A 21,048-nucleotide genomic window follows, 5' to 3' on the forward strand; every position below is an offset into this window, starting at 1 on the left:
TACAGATAAGGTAGGCCCCACAAAGAAGAACATCTCTGGCGCAACCTTTTGAGGCTCTGGCACTGAGCTGGCACCATGTTTTTCAAGCATTAGCTCCCCCACAGAGTGAAGCTGTAGCTTAATGGCAGGGCGCAAGCTCTGCATGCAAAAGGTCCTAAGTTCCTGGCAGCTCCAGGTCAATCTGAAAAGGTCTTTCTCCGAGACCCCAGAGAGTAGAGCCTGTTGCAAATGCTTCCTGTAGGCAGGTGCTTCTTCCACCTGGCTCTGTAGCAAGGCTGGGGAACCTGTGGGCCTCCAGATAATGCTGGACTATGACTTTCATTTTCCCTCCCTACTGGCCATGCTGACTGGGTCTATTAGAGCGAAAAAAGCTAGGAAGGCCCAGAGTTTCACCACCACTCATTTTTAGTGCCCTGGAAATTGGTTCATAATTCACCTCTTCCATACACATTCATTTCCATATCATAAACAAGAGCTATTTCATTTTTTTTTCAGAAGATCTTGAATGATTTATCTGTTGTCTGATGACTCTTGGCAGTGATGAAATTCTCTGTGCTTCCAGATACATCACTTAAAGCAGGTAGAGCTCTCACTGGAGCCAGCTACGTAAGCAACAGTGCAATGCCCCTTGGTTTCACTTGTAGGGATGGGCTTCTTTTACGGAGGGGTGTACATTGGATGCTGCCTTATACTGAGTCACGGCATTTGTGCACCTACCTCTGTATTATCTACACCAGCCTTCCCCAAGGTGGTGCTCTCCAAATCTATTGGGCTACAACTCCCAGCATCCCCCAGTCAGATGTAATTGAAGGCCAACACATCTGGAAGGCACCAGGTTGGGGCAAGGTAATCCGTACTGACCTGGAGCAACTCTTCACAGTTTCGGGCATAATCTTTTCCTAGCCTGAGTAAGATTGTGCAACTTTCTTCATGCAAAGTGTGTGTTCTGCCATTGAGCTGGGGCTGTTCCCTACAGAGAGCACTAGAAGATACATGTTACTTGAACTGGAATGTTTAAGATCATACACTGTTTGGTCCTCAGTCAGTCTTAGCTCAGTTTATATGGATGTGTTATTGTATTTGTTTAAATGAAATGAGGAAAAGAAAGGCTTGGCAATCAACCTGAGCTGTACTGTGATTCCTACAAGGATTCAGATTAATGGACACAAATCTCATTGTGAACTATTAATCTTCATTAACTCCAGGAAGGTAATTTTACTGTATGTTCATCTGCCCTCATTAGAAAATATAATCTACTTTGTACATTAGTCAAGACAGAGGGGAGCTAAAATGATACCCTGTCATATATTTTACTTGTCAGTTTCTTGTAGCAGCAGTTTCTTGTAACTGCAGAATGAAATTTGTCTTGAATTCAGGTGACACAGATCTGATTTGTAGCCGATGAGGAATAACTGGGAGATTCAACATGATGCAACAAAGGATTTGTAATTACGTATACTCTTTATTTACCCTATGTGATAACTGCATTATCTTCAAACACCACCTTAAGGGGGTAACCTTTCAGTTTAAAATAGAAAATCTACTATTTTAAAAAATAAATTCTAGTTTAGCCTTTTAAAGGAAAGGCTTACATAGCCCAAATATTCAACTTTAAGAAGGGCTACTCTCTTTCTCTCTCTTTCCTTCTTCTTGCTCCCCACTGTCTTTATGTGAGTCAGTTGGTGAAAAAATAATTGTCTGAAAAGTGGAATAAAAATGTAGCAGTAAATTATTCATTATCTAGTTAACATCTACTCTGTGTTTTTAGCAGTAGCAGTTGGCTTTACTTTTAAAGTTGTGCTTGGTCAGAGAGCTCCGAAGTTCATAATGACCTAGCTTTGTTTACACATGTCTGCAGCTTGTAGAGCTTTAACCAATTACAAAAGTGGTTGTCAGACTTGGAAAATAAGCAAGCTTCCAGGCAAACACAGCTCAACAAGACGTTTTGGCAAAATCATTTCCAGAGAGGATGAGTATCGATTACAGACATCAGGCATCCTTACTTTGTTGGGTTCCTTATGCTACGCAACACTACAAAGATTTTTTTCAGGCACAGAAAGTCGTGTTTTGTCCCCATGGAGTATTCAGGTGCTCTGGAAAGCTCCTTTTCCCAAGATCCTGGGCATCCAAAGTTCTGCCCCACAGATAGGTCTCCCAGGTGGTACTCCCAAGTAAGGTTCAGGTGAAGGAGAGAGAGTGGCAGCTGGACTCCGGGCCTCACTGGGAAGCCTGATGAACTTCCGAGTGTATCTGAATGGATTGTCTATTCCTCAGCCAGCCATGCATGTTTGGACTTGTAGGACTTTTTCCTGTTAAGCAGGCTTAGGGTTGTGCTTATAGACTGGTGAAATGATGGCTTGAATTCATGGAAGGATGAATTATTTCAGGCTGATGAATGTCAAATGTAAGGAATCTGGCACATACCAGACAGTGATATGGAACATTCTATTTAAACGGGATCACATCTTCATACTCATTTAATCCATCTAAAAAAGGATTACTCTGTTTAGCCCAAAGGGCTGCATGTGATGCTGACTCAGGGGGCTGGTGTGTGTGTGTGCGCGCACATGCGCATGCTACTAGCAATTCTGAAACAAGTTGCCCTGTCCTTGCTGTAGCAGCAGGGAGAAGAGAGCAAACTGGGGGACAGCACCAGCGGCAGGGGAATCAGGGTGCTGGTTCTGGGGGGAGGGAGTGGATTAGAGCAACTCTGGGGTACAGGTGGTATATCAGCTTAGAAGAGAGGCAAGTAAGGGGAGGCATTTGCTATCATAAGATGGCCACCAGTTTGGAGGGCTTGTAAAGGGGATTGGAAAAAGTCACTGGGATAGAAGTACTGATGGCTACTAGCCCTGATAATTATATGCTATCTCCGGTAGCTGAGTCAGTATGCTCATGTATGCCACTTGCTGGGGAACATGGGATGGAGGGTGCTGTTGCACGTGTTCCCTGCTTGTGGGTTTCCCATGGGCAGGTGGTTGGCCTCTCAGTACAGGGAATGCTGGATTAGGTCGCCCTCGGTACAGTCCAGGGTGGCCCTCATCCAGCATAACCGCACACTCCACTCACTCAATTGTTTGTCCTCTCATCCGTTTGCTCATGGCTCATTGCTCAGATTCCAAAATGGTCACACTTTAGTTGTGTTCTGACTGCAAGATTGTTCACAGGTGGGATCCACCTGTAGATTGCTGGTAAGCCTTTTGGATAGCTGAGGAAAGCAAACACAGCCCATTCACTCCATTGCTCATCACCCTCCCAAAGCATTTCATAAGCATCCTAATTGTGAGTACAGCAGGGTGCTTCAACGATCATACTTTTGTACTGAGTGACCTGACGTAAGCATTGCACAGTTGAAGTGGGATTGTACCCTGCATTAGTTACTGAAAAGTTACAAGATGAGAAGCAGTAATCACTTGGGACTAATTAATGTGGAATAATTGGTGAGATCTGGTGCTTGTAGCCTTAAACTCTACAGTGATGCCAGGATGTGCGCTTAGAACAATCTATTAGGGACTAATTCCTCCTAAACACATTTTATGGGTAGTCTGGCCATTGCCAAGAACCGGCCACACATCAGCATGAGATGGGTCACATCAGTTGCCTCACTAATGGCTTTGGGATTCGGTTGTGATGTAGAATTAGGGGGGTGCATGGCCCCGATGCTGGGACAAAGCAGGGGTTTCCTCACCCTGCTAATGATATCCAGAGAAGCACACAGAGGACAAAGCTGTTCTCATACCTGCAGTTACCTGTCAAGGTGTGGGACAGAGATGATCGGTCCCAATACTGCCCAGCATCCTTTAGAGGTAGAGGAAGGGAACAGGGCACTGGGGAGAAAGGCAAAGGATTTTAAGCCACTCTCCTCTCAGATTGGAGGCCACCTGAGCACAGGTAGCCAAGGCAGAGGTAGGCTGGCATCAGCCTGGTTCATCCCTCCGACACATGGTCACAAATACTCCTAGTGCTTCTCTTCGCTACCCAGGAAAATGGAGATCTGGGCTGATCTGGAATATGAGATGATGTGGCTTATGTAGTGCATAATCCTGATACTTGTACTTTGTATGTTCAATGGTATAATTGGGCGGCTGCTATAGAAAGACAGACAGACAGACAAGCTTTTTTCATAAAGTGGCTTGACCTTTAGCCAATGGGTTATATTTCTCCACAAGATTTTCTGAGGATGAACGAAATGGTGAGGGGAATACAATCAGGAAAACGGCTTTTATGCAAGGATGGTAATAAGGTGTGCTTTACAGCGACTTGTACTGTATTTTCATGTAAGATGGTCTCTTCTTAGTCTTAGGGACAATTAACTGGCCATTTCACTAATGTCCATATGGGTCTATACTACTGTAAATTGCCAATAATCCTTTCCTTTAAACAGGCACCCAAAAAAGTTAATAAAGGAAAATATATTCTTGTAGCTCCACCTAGTGCCATCATGGAATTATTGCATTTATTAACAGCAGTCTCTTCAAAATATTAGCCTGGAGAGAGAACTTGTCCTAGAAGTTCCTGGATTCCTGTGCTTGTTTAGAGTCCATACGCTTTGGACTCCTGTTCATCACTTCTAGTTCTGATCTGATAGCAGCAAGCTCTGTTTAATGCTTCAACCTCTCCTCTTTCCCACAACCCCACTGCCTGTGGATTCAGCACTAACATCATCTTTTTGTTTGTTTAAGAAGATTATTTTCTTGCAGTGGGCAAAAGGAGGAGAAACCGAAGGTGGGGACAGGATATTTAACTATTTTTCAGTTTGTCCTCCATACCCACCATTTAACATGATTGTTTGATCTTTGGGTAGCACAAGGAAGGAAATCTATAAATTAGAAAAGGCTATGACCATGTATAAATCGTACATAGTTGTTATCTAGACCCTGGACTGATGGGACATACTCACAGAAAGCAAGAAGAAGATCTGGATCACAGGTTCCTGGACAAACCATGTTATGCAACCTATTCCCAAATCAACCACAAGGTGGACAAAGCCACACTTAACTGTAGTTTTGTTTTCTGCTCCCTCCCTGCTTTGAACACACATTTGAAAATTTTGCAATGTGGAAGTGCCATAAAAGAACTTTTATTCCAAACCATTTGGCCCGTATATTGAACTTATCCACCATTGCATCCAGGTTTCCCCCCTGAATCTTTCCATCTCTAAAATTACATGACAGCCTTGCCCAACCTGGATCCCCCCAGATGCTTTGGGCTACAGCTCCCATCAAATCTAGCCAGCACGGCCAATGACTAGGGATGATGGTAGTTGTAATTCAACAAATATGGCAGTTAGGGAAAGCTGTCATAAGACATCAGCAGCAGAACCAATTCAAAAAATGAAAAGGCAAAGAAAAGGAAAGGAAACATTGCAAACATGAGGGAAAAGAAAAGCTGGCGAAGGAAGTTTCTGAGATTATCCATCAGCTGTTTCAGGTGAATAGAGACTCATTATCCTCACATAAGGCGAGAATGTTCAAAAGTACCTGGCTTCCCTCTTTCTATGAGTGGCTTTTCACTGGCTGAAATGGTTACACAACCATTGATCTATACCTGGTTGTCTATCCCTGGCTCCGCTTTTGCAAAATAAGTGCTGTAGCCACTAGCCCTGCCTCTCAAAAGCAGCACCAGCATCTGAGAAATCACCCTAACCAGGGTGGTGCTGTGGTTTAGCACAAGCATGGGAATGCATGTGTTTGCGTAGCATGGTTTAATGGGATATCCTCTTAATAGTCCGCATTCCTCACTCAAAGAAAGTAAGACACAGAAACAGGAAACCCCTTGGAAAACATGGAAGATGGAAACATGGTGTGAGGTAACTAGAAACTATCATGCGTGAGCAATCGCAAGCACACGATAAATGCTCCCTTTATGGAACCCTTATAGATAGAATCACTTTACTTTTTGGAAGAAACATTCAGGCAAGAACTGAGGACTAATACTGCATCTCTTTTTAACACCTGTATGCCTGAAAATTTAAAATAAGGTTTTCTTCTCTGGGAGAAAGCTTACAGCAATGAATCATACTGGTAGGGTTTCTTCCTTTTCACCAGTGCTATTTGGTGTATGAAAACTATTCATTTTTTTAACTTCAAGTGGGAAATCCTGAATTTGTAAAACAAATGCAAGATAGTATTCTTTATCCTAACAATGTAAAACAATCTTCAGACTATGAATAAACATAGTTAGTGAAAAAATTCATGGTGTATGCAATAATATTTTTTAGCTCCTTGTACAATTTGACTTTCGTGGGGCTGAGGGTTATACGTTTTCTTCTAGATAACTTTACCCATTCAAGTGCATTACTTTTATATTGTTTCTGCCTATGTTAGAGGGAACAGTGTTATATAATTAGCCAAGGGGGAGGGGGGATAAGCACCTTTAATCCTAAGCATTGTTATTTGATATCAATAGTTTGCCTGCAAAAAAAAAAAAAAAAAAGCTGGGTGTATTTATGGTAACTGAGAAGCATCAACTGCTACAGTGTTCAAAATAGATGTTATATGATACCAATAACAGTGAAATGTAATTTAACAGACTTGTGAGCAACCCAAAATGGAGGTCACTACGATATTCCAAGCTTTCAATAATATTTATTTTGCAATCTTTGCTTTGTTTTGTTTTAAACTCTTAATCAAAATCTCTTTAGCTTTGTTGACTCATTTCTATATTGTGAAAGGGAATAGGAAAGAGGCTGCCAGGATAGCAGAAGAAATCTATGGCATAGCCCCAGGTAAAACAATAATTCTATCTATATGCATGATTTTGCAACTTGGAGTGTGAATTAGAGTATAGATAAAAGACAGATAGATGGGAAGGAAAAATGTATCTTAACATAAGGAAATCTGATTTTTGTTTGGAATTATTTCTTGGTCTTCTGTTAGGAAGGTTCCTGCAACAACACTATTTAGAATATTTCTATTCTTTATTACAGACTTGTGTGCTTTTGTATAAGAATGAAACAATGTCCATAATTTATAATATGCATTTTCTGAAAGAAGTCACTTGAAAAAGGTTCAGTCCTTACTTAAATAAATTTCCTAAGTAGCTTGGGTCACTTTGCTTGGAATGATTATATGTTCTGATACTACAGCAAGTTTACAGCTTTTACTGTCACTGTGGAGTCACAAGAGGCTAAGCTTAGACCTTGTGCCCAAGGGGTGAAGTTGATGGCCTTCTAGATCCACCCAGCCCTGGATAGTTAGAATGAGGTTCTGTGGCACAACTGGCTGGCATACAAATGTTTTAAATAAATAAATATGGTGAAGTTGTCTATGAAAAGAAACTTACTGAGAACACAACAACCTACGATTGTAATCCTAAGTGTAGCCCTAACTTTTCAGTCTAAATATGCATAGTTTGCACCTTTATAAAATTTATTAAAATCTTCTTTCTTCAGACTTTGCATTAGTCTTGTAAGCATAAGCAGTTGAGCACTGTAGTCATTTTAAGATGTGGAAAGTAAAATGTAAATATGGGGATAAAATAGTCATAAAAATGCACTTTAACAGGGTAACTATTTCCACATTGAAACATGCAATACTGTGGCTGCAGCTGAATGCATGCATAGTACAGCCCCACAACTGCAAGCATTTCCCAGACAGTCATTATTATTATTATTTTGTTTAAACATGCATGGGTTGCATCCTTAAAAAGTAAATGCTTAAATTATAATATTTCTCAGGATGAAGTTACTTTCTTGCATGGTATATAGAAGCATTATTGAGCTACTAGAGTCAGTAAATTTTGATCAGAAAAAATAATGGTTGTGAATGATATTAAACTCTCTGCATGCACAGATGGTAGTGCAGTTGTGCTCTCTCTTCAGTGCTTTTAGGCTATGCAGTGCTTATGCTCCAACACACTGGTTTGTCTCACTGAAGACTTTTATTCCATCAGCGTGTCTATTAAAAAAGTAGCATTCAAAAGTTTGGCAGTTATCTACAGTCTTTTTCTCTGCAGCATTGCTTCTTGCAAATCCGCCCAAGTATCATCTTCCAAAACATCTTTCAAAACGCCATTTCATCTCTGCCCTGGATTAGATTACAGCCACACTGTTACTGCTAAGCATTAAAGTAATGCTTGCTGTCTAAAGAAGAAATCAGAGCAGCTAGATTTACCTTTAAACTTAAAAGAAAAATTATTTCTTGGATGCCTTCAATATCTGGAAAGTTAAGTGTTTCTCGGATGCCTTCAGTATCTGGAAACTTAAGTGATACGCCTTATGGGAATTACATTTGTCATATGTTCCAAGGAGGTATGTTTATCTAGTTAGCATGGAAATCTACTTGAGCTTATGCAAATAAATTAAGCAACTGTATGTAGCATAAAAGTAGCACTCAGTAACACTGTGAGTTTGTACAGTGACTTATAGTATGGAACTTTTTAAAAAGTTATATTTATTTTAAACTACCATTCGCCACACTAATCTGTAGGTTAATGGTTACTTGCTTGCAAGGTTACAGCAAATATTTGCTTTTTTACCTTAATGGCTAAAGAGCATGAAGAGATTTGAGTAGACAGATGCAAAATGCAGTTGAATCAAGCAAAAGGTGATGCTGGTAACACTAAATTGTTGTGGCAATTTGCTTAATTTAACTGTGGTTTGGCTCCAACTATTCCATGGGTTGATTAAAATTACATAGATTTGCAGTGTAATCCTATTTATGTTTGCTGAGAAGAACACTGTGTTCAGTAGGGTGAGCATGTACATGATTACACAGAAGTCATTAATGCTTTTCTGCTCTTTCTTACTGATTCGAGGCAGCAGGTAAAGGAACAGAAACACACCCTCACGGGGGCCAGGTTCATTGTACGCTTTCCTACAGGGTTTGTTTCTCCCAGTCCTCTCACTCCTGCTTTAGCTCTCTTCTTGACAGCGTTTGTCCAGCCACTTGCAAGTCTCTTCAGTGGAATCTTTGGGTACCAGATACTGGGGGCCCCCCACAGCAGAGCTGGCTTTCACTGGAGGGGTTGAGGTAGCGGCCTTTGGAAGCTCACTGAGATATCACAAAAGGGCCCACCTTTTTGGTTTTCCCACAAAACCCATGAGCGGCTCCTTCTCAGGCTGTACAGCATGTCAGCCTGGGCAGTAAACCCATGGTTTGTCATGGGGTTTGCTAACCTTGTGGTCTGAGTTTGCATGTTACACTCTACAATCTATGAAAGGTGGTGCAGTGACTCAGAAGAGGAGGGCACATGGCACGCAGCACCACTGCTTGCGCAAGGCACCAGCGGAGGGCTGTTGCTACCTGTGAACAGGGCCAGGGGTTCCTGGGAGGTTTCTTTTATGGGAGGCCTCATTAGGTGGCACTTGCACAAAGCGGCTCTCTGTCACTGACTGGAACTATAACATGAATTCACGGTCTCCATATTTCATGTAATTTATTTTATCCACCCAATAATGTACATTCATTGGGAAGGTTACAAACAGTTAAAAGAACACAATACAGCACAATACAAATAGTTAAAAGAACTCCACAGCTTGCAAAATAAAAAACCAGGATAGGCATAAATAACTATGAGTAGATTTAAGGACATTTATAAATTTCTATCAGGTATCCATCCATTTATCGTGCATGCATGCATCTGTCTAGAGATCTATCTATTTACTTATTAATAAATAAATGTCATTATTTATTAATAAAATTAAATGTTTTTATAATACCCTTTGATAGCCTTTCTGGGAATCTACCCCCCCCCCCCCAGCTATCTTGTGACATGGGATATTGTTATTTCCCCTTTAAAGGGGAGAAATTTGACATTGTGAATAGGAAGCTGTGTGAGCCTGTGAACAGGGCCTGAGAATGGAATCACAAATCACACACTTCAGAAAGGACTCCTTTTGGCAACTTCTCCCCTATACATTTGTGCCACATAACATCCTCCTTTGCACTTTCATGCCCAGCCCTCACACCATTCTTTAATGAAAACTGCTCTGGTGAAAGTAGACAAACACACACTTGATGATACCAAAGATTGGCATAAGGGATCCTACATGTTTGGACTTAATTTTCTGCTTAACTTTTCTTAGGCTCATGGGCAGATAGATCTCCTCTTCATGAAGCTGCATTTCAAGGCCGACTTCTATCTTTGAAAACCTTGATGGCACAGGTAAGAGAATCAAAGCTCAATTAAGCACTTTTGATGCATGGGTCAAGAGACTGCAGTGCAGACTGCACAAATACATACAATACTAGGTGCCCAAATACAAAACAAACTGAGCATTTTTGCAAACATTGCATCAGAGGAAGTAAATTTAAGGCCAGTGCATGCAACTGATGGCTATCTTGATGCCTCCACCCAGGATAGTAAACGCAGTAAGTGAAAACCCAGCATAGCGTTGCACATTTAACACCGGTCACCAAAACCTGCTGTGTTGGATCTGTGCAGATAGTTAAGGGACTAATACATAAACTTTGTGAATTACTTGTTAATTAGCACTTGAGTTAAAAAAAATAAAATGAAGACCACAAACTCCAAATCAGATGACAAAGTATTCAGTGGTCAGATACCCGAATTTCTGACTATTTATCTATGCTCATACTGAGAAAACATACATGCTTTTCTTTATATGTTTACCAATACATTGGTAACATAATCATCAAACCTTACCTGATTTCTCAGAAGCATTGTTTCTGCATTTTATCCTTTCCTTTCTCCTGATGAACTTCTGCGTGATGTTGGGAAGGATCTTCTGCTTTGATATGCAGCATTTTTCCTTAATTAAGTTAATTAATACTTCAATCCTAGACATGTCTACTCAGAAATAAGCTCTGTTGAGTTCAATAAGACTTATGCCCAGGTAAGTATATATAGGATTGAAACATAACATTAACTTGTTCCTTTCTAACCTTATGATGACATGACTAAATCATGAATAAAGCAGCTATTTTGTTGTTTGAGGTTAGTATATAATTCCAACTACATTTTGAAGTAAAAAACAGCCTCCTCACATTTCTAGAGCTGTTTTATTAATATTATGACAAAGGTGTTTTCTTAAGTAGAAAAATACAAGAAAAAATAGCTGGTAGACTCCAGCTGAACATAGTAACATATAAGAAGTACAATCAATCCTTTGGAAATACAGGATGTTCGTAATATTATAATACCGATATCTACTTTTTTTATCCAGCACACATTTTGTTTCAGTTTTCTACCATTCTTGCTCCTGTTCTGGCCAGTTCTGTGCCAATAAAGCCAGTTATGCCATATGCTCTAAATACACAGTAACTCCTTGCAAAATGTTCTCCCCAGTAGAAACGTGAGCCCCCTAACTAGCATGACACTTTCCCACTCAGACTCTGCCTAGCCAGTCAACTTAAATTCCCAGCACACCTAGTGTGGTCATCAGAGATCATTTTGGGTCCATACTATGCAGCAAGATCTATTCTAACGTACCTCCAGATTCTTAGAGTCTGTGTAGATTGTTTTTTGCATATTACATTTTAATGTCATGCTTCAATGAATTAAGAGTGGTGTTCATGGTTTCCCCTCCTTCCAAATTTATTATCACAATAGGCCTGTGTGGTAGGTAAAGCCAAAGGATAGTAATTGGCCCATATAATAAACCCTGTCTATCAAATAGAGGACTATATAAGCTGTGGGATCATGTAAACTATGTTTCCTCTAAGAGAATGCTGTTTTCACCAGAAGTTTTGTTGAGCTTCAAGAGAAGTTTTATTTAAGCTAAGATTAAAACAGATGGCAATACATTTTGTTGTCTATTATTCTGGTATTTTCCATAACTTTGTTCTGAATTCTAGGGATTCAATGTGAATATTGTCACAATAGACCGTGTTTCTGCTCTTCACGAGGCATGCCTGGGTGGCCATGTTGCTTGTGCAAAAGTGTTACTGGAATATGGTGCTCGTGTGAGTACTACAACATGTATCACCTTTCCTGATGAGAAAAGTTGTCTCTAAAGGCATCTAGCAAGACAATTCTGTCCATTATGTAGCACTAGGCAAATCCATCCTCACAACTTAATAGTAAATATATATAGCCAAATGTATCCCAACTTTATTTGTACATTAACTGAAAATGACATCATACATTGTTGTATGATGTCAACAGTGTCGACATTGTTACATACATCCAACCAGTTCCAAGCAGTGAGAAGTTGCAGGGGCTTTAGCTGTGGGAACAGGCATTCAGTCTGTGTTGGGTGGAATTACACCTCTCCTGAAGACAGAGATCTGTAGCTTGGGTCTATTTCTAGACTCAACTGGTGCCCATGTTTTGGTAGTGGCCATGATGACATTTGCTAGTGTGCCAGCTGTGCCCATTCCTAGAGATACATGCCTTAATTACACCCTATCTGGAACACTGTCCCATGCTCTATGCCTCTGAAGAGTGTTTGGAAACTCCAGCTGGTTGCAAGAGCTGCTGACTGGGGCTGGCTACTGGGAGCACACAGTTCCTTTGCTGAAAGAGCTCTATGCACCCAGACCTCTCATCTTTTCCCCTTATGTAGTTGGGGAAGTAAAGATGAATCGTCTCCATCCTTCTCCTATACCTTCCTGGTCAGCACAGTTCTCATTGCAACAGATCACCAGTTATCCTTTATAGATTATTTAATTATTTAAAATATTTTTACCCTGTCCTATACAAAAATCATCCCAGAATAGCTTACAAGAACTATAAGAATCAATAAACAAAGCAACAAATAACAACAATTAACAACGCACATAATACCAACAAAAACAAAATAATTAGGTCTTTGAAAAGTGTTGCCCAGGGCAGCACATCTATGGGCTTCTCTACATGGGACTTTTAACCTGTCACTTTTCCAAGGCTTCTGCTTCCAATTCTTTGCGGGATTAAAAGTGGCTCTTTCACAACTCTCCACACTGGGGATGGGCTTTTATCTTTCTCTGCTTTTCCATATGCTCCATTTCATCACTACCAGGTGTTTCATACAACATACTTTCTCTTTTTAAAAAAGCCACAGAAAGATAACAAAGCACAGGAGAGGCCAAGAATAGCCAGAGCACCTGCAAACTATGGTGAGTGGAGAATCACAAGCACACAGTGAGTTCCTTGTGCAGAGACGCACTCAGTCTCTGCTTCCGGAAAAGTTTAGAGACAAGACTATAGGAGCATGTTGGTCATCTTGTCCAGCATGTAGCAGTATCAATCTACGGTGCGGCCACATTTAAAATAAAGGTTATAGCTTGGGACCCTTCATCTCAAAAGGGATTAAAACTGAGTTTTAAAGGGTGCAGCAAATGACATGTATAATGATGAAGGGGATGGAGTATCTTCCTTACAAGTAAGAGTTAAAATGCTTTGCAACTTTGCAGTGCATCTGTGTAGGAAATGGGCACGATAGAAATGGTGCATCAAGAGAGAACAGAGTTTTTCCTTTTGCTTTCTGTGCTATTGGAATGCAGGATCATTCAGTGAATCTCTACAGGGTTTGCTCAGTTAGGGATGCACTGTGGAGCTGTTCTTTCTGTTTTCTTCTTTAACCAGATTTCTACAGCCAGAAAAGACAGAAAGAAGTGCTTGGAAAACATAGGAGGATTTTAAGTGTGAGGCATTGTTGTTTGGAACCTGTCAAAAAGTTCCCCAAACAAAATGGAGTGATGCATGACAAAAGCCACACCTAGAAGTACCCCTTGTTTTGTTGTATAGTGGCATAGGTCCAGGGAAGGGGGGGGGGGGGGGGGGAGAATTCACTGTCACAGGATGTGACTGTGGCTTTGAAAAGGTTTAGACAAAAGCATGGAGAATAGGCCCAACAACGACTATTAGCCATGGTAACTAAATAGAGCCTTGTAAAACCAAATGATAGAAACATACAATGGCAGAATACAAATTTCATATATTCATTAATTCTACTTTAATAGCACTCACTGTCCTCAAATCCTAAGCATCCTAGAAGTTGGCTACTCTGAGAAAGAGGGCACATCGATCCAGCAGAACTTGTGCTTCCAAATGAAAGCTTAGCTTTTGTAGTTCTATGGCAGCCAAAAGATTATGTTAGAACAACTAACCACCTAAAAAGTCTAATAGACAAATGATTTGTCTATTATACTCATCGATATAAAATGTACAGGACTAAGACCTGCAGTTGAGACGGAAAGGTCATAATGGAAAGGAGACATTCACCTGGGCTTTTCTGCACAAGGCATTTATTAATTGTGGGCAAGTGGTCCTTTATTCACAGAGGTTTGCAGGTCCTTTTCACAACATCCTTTTCCTCCAGGGCATCTCCCATCTTCTTAAACTATTCGTATAGCTTTTTTAGAGCATAAAAGTCTCCTGTATTATTACAGAGCCACTACACTGCAGTGATACCACAGTGCTACCTTGTGGCTGGTTGATGAAATATATGAAAATGCAGAAGACAAACCCCAGTGGGGAGAAATAAAAACATGCAAAGGATGCAGCTCTTCTCTTGAAAAGGAAATGGAAGAATGCACAGCAACGTGGCAGGCTGAATGCTTCATGCAGAGAAGCCCCCAGAAACCGCAACTCTGGGTGGTGGTCTGGGGGCACAGGGCACAGCCACTTTGCTGAGTTTGGTCAGTGCCTGGATGGTCAATGCGGTGGCCCTGCATGTGCTGCCCTGGACTGCATAATGCAGGAAAGATGGGACACAAATGCATTAAATCACTCGATACATCCTGCAGTTAATGGTTGGATGTTATTGCTACTTTCTGCTTGTTAATTCATTCGTAAATGATTTCTCCCTTGATGGCAATGAGTAGATCCACATTTTGCCCAATTAAAATGCCACTGTAATTGTAACTGAGATAATTGTCTATCAAACTTGGCATAAGTTACTCTGAAAAGTATTAATACTCTGGACTTGAAGATGAAGACTTTTCTGAGAGTTCAAGATTGAATCCCTCGGGGAGCCTATCATTTTCCTCACTTCTCTTCCCACCAACACCCCCATGTTGTTATTGGTATGTGCCATCAGGTCATCTCCAACTTAGAGCCAATTCAAGGATGGAGATGCCTCTAGGTCATCTCCAACTTATGAATGATAGCCCTCCAAATGTCCTGTCCTTCACAGCCCTGTTTGATTCTTGTAATCTCAAGGTTGTAGCTTCCTTTATGGAATGTTGCACCATATATTCCATCTTCTTTCTCTGCCTTTGACTTTCTCTATCATGACTGTCTTCTTATGATGTTCCCAAAGAACAAAAGCCTCCGTTTCCTCATTTTCACCTCCATGTTGTAGGTCAATGCAGTCACTGTCGATGGGGTCACGCCTCTGTTTAACGCTTGCTGTAGTGGCAGTGCTGCTTGTGTCAACATGCTGCTTGAACATGGGGCCAGGCCACAATGGGAGAATCACTATGCTTCACCAATTCACGAAGCTGCGAAGAGAGGTAATCTTAGGGTGATGGACAGTTCGACCTACCAATAAGAATCTTGGATTCTCAACAGAGCTTGCCAGACCCAAGCTCAGCATGTCTAATGAAAATCTGATCCAGCATGTTCAACCCTTCTCCCTTTCCAAGGTATTGTTTCTGGGCTGGAGTGCTGGAAATCCAGCAACCAAAACTGGAGGCACTGAGCTTCCCTGGAGATGCAGGAAGACTTGGGTCAAAATGTTACAAACATTGTGCATGCTTCTAAAAAAGCCTTCCTTGAGTTGGCCACATTTAAGGCTTAACTATGTGTGACGGTCACTTGCCATTGTGTGATTGCTTAGAGCTTTTCTATATGAAGCTGTTAACTGGGTGTTAATCCGCTGCATCTGCTTTCAGTTTTGTTGCAGAACTGATATCCAAGCACTACACAAGTATTTTCTTTCCTGCTTTTGCAGCACAATAAACTCTAAGTTGGCACTGTGGTGTATCAGAATAGAATATACAATTGCTTTTGCAATGAAGTGCCACATTTTTCCAGCTCTTAAAAAAAACAAAACAAAACCAAGTCACACTTGAGGGCCACTGAGTCATCAGAAGAATTGTGAGTAGGGAATGATGAGCGCATGATAAATGGCTCTGGTAAAAAGTCCTTCCTTCCTTCCTTCCTTATTTATTTATTTCATATAGTAATTTTTGCAAACACTATCATGTAACAAAAAACATGAATGACAAAATATTCATAGACAGCCTTAGCATAAGCTAAAGGACCATGCTGATTTAGCTTTATAGTAGTGAAGACGTCCACTATGTACATTTCTATCCAAAATTGTCCTTTCATATTTTGCCATGGGTAGTTAGTGGAGTTGTCTACACTATGTATAAACTTTATGAAGCAGTAGCAAGCCATCACCAAGCCATCTACTTCTGGTTGCCATCCGATGGCTTTCAATTGCTTGGTTGGCTCTTCCACCAATATAATTTTCCATATAAAAGCACATCATAACAACAACATCCAGCCAAAAAATCGTTCATCGGCGATTAATAAGAATGTTAGCATTTCTTTACCAGGAGGGGCTCCATTATAATCTATATGAACAGTCAAGAGTGTCCACTTTGAATAGGGACCATAACACACGAAGAGGCTTAACCATTCCTTCACTCTCTTCAAAGTGACAAGCTCTGCCTGCTCTCTGTACTGCAATTACGAGTAGTGACAGGGAAAAAGTAGTCCCCCCCGCTTTTTTTTTTTTTTGCTGATTACAGCACAGGGAGATTTTTCGCAGGATAATAATGGTGAGGAAGGGAAGAGTAAGTCTCCTTTCCTTGTGCACTGAGGTCCCAAATACAAAAACGGACATTTCCTGCACTCAAATAAATCAATGAATACATGACGGCAACAGTGCAATGAGCACATGTGCTGTTAGGACTGTACAGCAGTTAATGAGTCCTGATCTGGGACATGCTCTTGATCAGATGCCTGTGAAAAATACTACACCTGGTTGTTATTTGCCCCTGAAGGGTCACAATATTTTTAGCAGGAAATTGGTGAATCCCCGTGACACAGACTGCAATATTTCAGCTCAGGGACCCAAGCTTGTTTTTCATCAGAATTAAACTAGCCAGTCCAAGCATGCCTTTTTTAATAAGTGTGGATTATGTAACCTGTGATTTGGCCCTTCAAGAAATGAGGTTTCCTCTGTTCCTGCCTCCCTCAGATGCTTTCCAGCTGACCAATAAGTCTCTAGTCAGTCACCACCTCCAGTCTAAAAAAAAGTCTAGCTCTATAACTTTTTCAATTTCCTCTAAGCTTATGCCCTCCAGATATATTGGGACTACAACTTCCATCATCCAACATCATGCTAGCAGAGGATGCTTGGAATTGCAGTTATAATGCATCTGGAGTGCATTCAACTGGGGAAACCACTTTATATAAATAAAATATCTGTGACTTCACCTACAAGGGTACCAGAATTTTAATGGACAACAGTCAATATGATATATAGTTGCACATGTCGTTTCCGTTATATGTTTTTGTTTTGTTTTCACCAAAATAAGCAATAAGACTACAAGTCTAAGCAGAGCAATGGTGGAAGAAGACCTCCTTAATCCATTTCTTTCCAGCCATTTTCTTTCTCAAAATTTCTCCAACAACAACTTTTCCACCTGAGGAACAAGATGTTAGTACCTTATGGCAAGAAAAGCAGTGAGTGAGATTTTCAGTGGCTGGAGGGAAAGGATTAAGTAGGTTCCTCTCACCTTTTCTGGAAGTTAAGGTTCACGTATCATGCTCAGTTTGCACCTCAATTCCATATAATGTGGCTACAAAATGTGAAGAGCCAAGAGGTTCCTTATTATCTGTCAGACCAGTTATTTACTTAGCTCAGATTTGCCACTAGTGTTTATTTGTCAGGAAGCTAAGATGGGATGGTAGTTAATGCTGACTCTGTAACTTTCTGCTTCTTAAACATGTTGGCATGAATTCCCTGTATGGAGTTCCTAGCTGTGTCTCATTTAGCACATTCCTTGCTCTGTAGACAACTGTGACATTGGGCCACTTTCTCTCCTGGAACTGTGTGCAGATGAGTTAATATGTTTAGGAATGTCTTATTGTGATGGATAAAAGCCTCTCTCTCTTCAACAGCTAATCCCTTTTCTGTGTTTGCACAGGCCACAGAGAGTGTATGGAAATTCTTATAGCTAATGATGTGGATATGGACCAGGAAGATCCACAACACGGAACACCACTTTATGTGGCCTGCATGAATCAGAGAACAGATTGTGTCAAGAAACTTTTGGAATTAGGTAGTCTTATGTGTTGGAAAGAGCCTTTCACATGGCTCATTTGCTGGGTTGGATGGGTTGTAGTATTCCTAACATTTATAAGCTTCCAAAAAGCCAACAGTGACATCTGCGAGACCAGAAGCCCCCTGACCACCTGACACATACATGGATCCTCCTACATGAGTTTTTAACCCACCACTTTACTGATGCTTCAGCTTCCACTTCCTTTGCCAGATTAAGAGCAGGTCCTTTACCTGTTTCTGTCCCAGAGTTTCATTTTCTCTGCCTATTTGTATATTCCATTTCATGAGGTGTGAGCACAAGTGATACTGTGAAAAACGGAACTGTTAAATACTCGAAGTTCTTATTGAGAGATTAGGAAATAATACCTGATGATTCCTGCCTGCAAACTGGCTGTGAAAGTGGCTGCAAAACATGGGATCGGTCCTGGAGGATGATGGCATCATGAGCATACAATCAATGCCTTGTGTGTAGAAATCCTTGCTGACTGAGAGCTCCAGAGAAGACTTGTTTGTATGAATTAAACCATCCCAGGTGAAGCACCACAGAGCGATCCCATCTCACCTAAGACACAAAACTTTCAGTGAGCCCAGCTGTAAGCAATCTGTTGCTTAAAGATCATGATGTTCATGCATGTACAAACAGGTCTTCTGGATATCTACTTGTGCTCTGGGGGGAAAGAGCCTTCTTTTTCTTCTTTCTTTAGCTGCAGCAACAACAAAAACAACAACAAAGTGGATTTAAAAGAAAGCTGTAAAAGCAAAATGAAGATAAAAAAGACAGCTGTAACAACATACATTGCTTCCAAGCCTTCTCAAAATGCCTTATCCAGGGCAATTGAAAAAAAAAAACATGTAATACAAAAGAATTTTTACGAACCAAATTAAATGACTTCTAAAAAAATCACTGTTAACCACAATTAGTACAAAGAATCTTTACCAACAAATTTACATGGATTTACAAATTCCCAGTCTGGATTCATATAACTACATACATTTGTGGGGAAAACTTCCCTGTTGAGATTTAGCTTTCAGTGTTGGGCTCAGCAGCATGGAAAACTGCCGTCTAACATGGGTAGAGGGGGACATGTATCTAGAAAACAAGAAAAGAAGAATCATGATGGTTTTCAGTAGCTATATGCCCAAGTACTTCACAACCACGCTCTTGTGTGATTTTTACCACAGCTAGGAAAGGTTGGTCACATTACCAATGAGAAGATGATAAAATGGCTTGTCCAAGGCCACTCAGGGAGCACATGGCAAATGCAAAACTTGAACTAGGGAATTCTGGTCTGTAGCTTGATATAATTTCAGTCCTTAATATACAGTTCTTTATGATGCATTTAAATACGGTATTTTAAATTTGGGATGGACAACTATTTTCCACTGGCTCTTTTCATGCTACGCTGATACCTGTTGCCTAGTTAACTCAGTTAAATCTTTCAGTATGATGTGATTAGCATTCTTTAAAAATAATTAAAAACAGTGTTGTTGTTTTTTAAATCAATTTTCTGTTCCCTCAGTGACTTGGTTCCCAGTTTGTTTCAATTCTCGTGTATTCTTTTCAAGGAGCTAGTGTTGACCTGGGAAAGCGACTGGACACCCCACTTCATGCAGCTGCTAGAAAATCCAGTGCAGAAATTGTCAACTTGCTAACAGACTATGGGGCCAGCCTGACATGTAGAAATTCTGAATGCAAATGTGCTCTTGATCTTGCAGTACCCAATAGTTCCATTGAACGTGCACTGTTGCTTCGGGAAGGTAATATTTCAAAGATTTCCCCTCTTAGTCTCTGGAAAATTATCAAATGGATGCCCACAACTGGGTATTAGAGAATTTGAGCCAATCAGATCATAGTTATCAAAATTAATAATGAGGGGATGGGAAAAGAATGTTATGTGCTTTGCCTTTGCATCTGAAAACTCTGGGAAATCCTCTATATGTAACATTTCAAATTTCTGGAGAAAGTTGTTGAAGTGTAGAGCAAAACTGGAAATGGCAAGCTACCAGATCAAATGTGGGGCTTATCTATAGCTCACAATTTGGTTTAAATAAAGTTGAGGATAGATATTAGCATTTTGGTTCAACAGGTTCTTTATTGAGCTAAATTTCTAGTGGCATTTATGTTCTCAATTATCAACTGAAATCTTAAATATTTCCACTGATATCTATTATCTGTCTGTCTAGCTAGCTAGCTAACTATCCTTGACTAACCCATTGTGAACCATATTTTTGCCCAGTAATATATACTGTAAGAGAGCAATGTTAAGCACAACTATTTGGGAGTTAGTTCCACTGAACTGAATAGGGCTTACTCCTGGGTAACCGTGTACAGAACTGCAGCAGCCTAACTATATTTGAATTGGTGTTCTTGATTTAAACAAGCTGCATGTTTTTTCCCTTTTCATCCAGGTCCTCCTAGACTCTCTCAGCTGTGCCGGCTGTGTATCCGAAAGTGCTTGGGTCGATCATGCCTTTATGTAGTCCACAAGTTGCATCTTCCTGAACAACTTAAAAATTTTCTTTTGTTCCGATAGCTGTATAGTTGCTAATTTAAAAAAATGAAAAAGCTGTTCATTCTTAAAATGTTCAGCCAAGGTGAAAATGAACAAAAACAATAGCAGCAATTACTCTTTGATACTTTTTGAACCTACTAATGTTGTAGTCCTTGAACACAGTCTTAAGGCATATGAAACAGACACCTTGCTTTGGAACAGAGCCAGTCTGCATCTGGTGAGTGCTTGGAATCCCATGTAGCCAACCTGAGCTCCATCACAGAAGAAAGGAGGGATATAATGTAATAACAAACAAGTAAATAAAGATAGAAAGATGGAAAATTGAAGGTGACTTCTGTTATTTTCTGTAGAAGGCCCTTTAATATAACTGTTGAATCTCATGCAACAGTTTGTCTAAACAAAACA

At 40.5% G+C, this 21,048-nt stretch overlaps 1 protein-coding gene across 2 annotated transcripts; it reads left to right on the forward strand.

Annotated features, from left to right (window-relative positions):
- Positions 1–6,549: 6,549 nt before the first annotated feature.
- ASB11 (ankyrin repeat and SOCS box containing 11) lies at positions 6,550–20,664 on the forward strand. 2 transcript variants are annotated; one of them, XM_044449509.1, is made up of 7 exons: positions 6,550–6,727; positions 10,028–10,107; positions 11,760–11,867; positions 15,191–15,341; positions 17,994–18,128; positions 19,697–19,888; positions 20,540–20,664. In XM_044449509.1, the coding sequence occupies exons 1-7, from the start codon at positions 6,550–6,552 to the stop codon at positions 20,662–20,664; spliced, it is 969 nt and encodes a 322-aa protein (XP_044305444.1). The 2 variants fall into 2 exon arrangements, with proteins under 2 accessions (XP_044305444.1, XP_044305454.1); XM_044449519.1 differs by having other exon boundaries at positions 11,811–11,867.
- Positions 20,665–21,048: the final 384 nt, after the last annotated feature.

Source organism: Varanus komodoensis, unplaced genomic scaffold (genome assembly GCF_004798865.1).
Source record: "Varanus komodoensis strain SLA01 unplaced genomic scaffold, ASM479886v1 scaffold1, whole genome shotgun sequence".
NCBI lineage: Eukaryota > Metazoa > Chordata > Lepidosauria > Squamata > Varanidae > Varanus > Varanus komodoensis.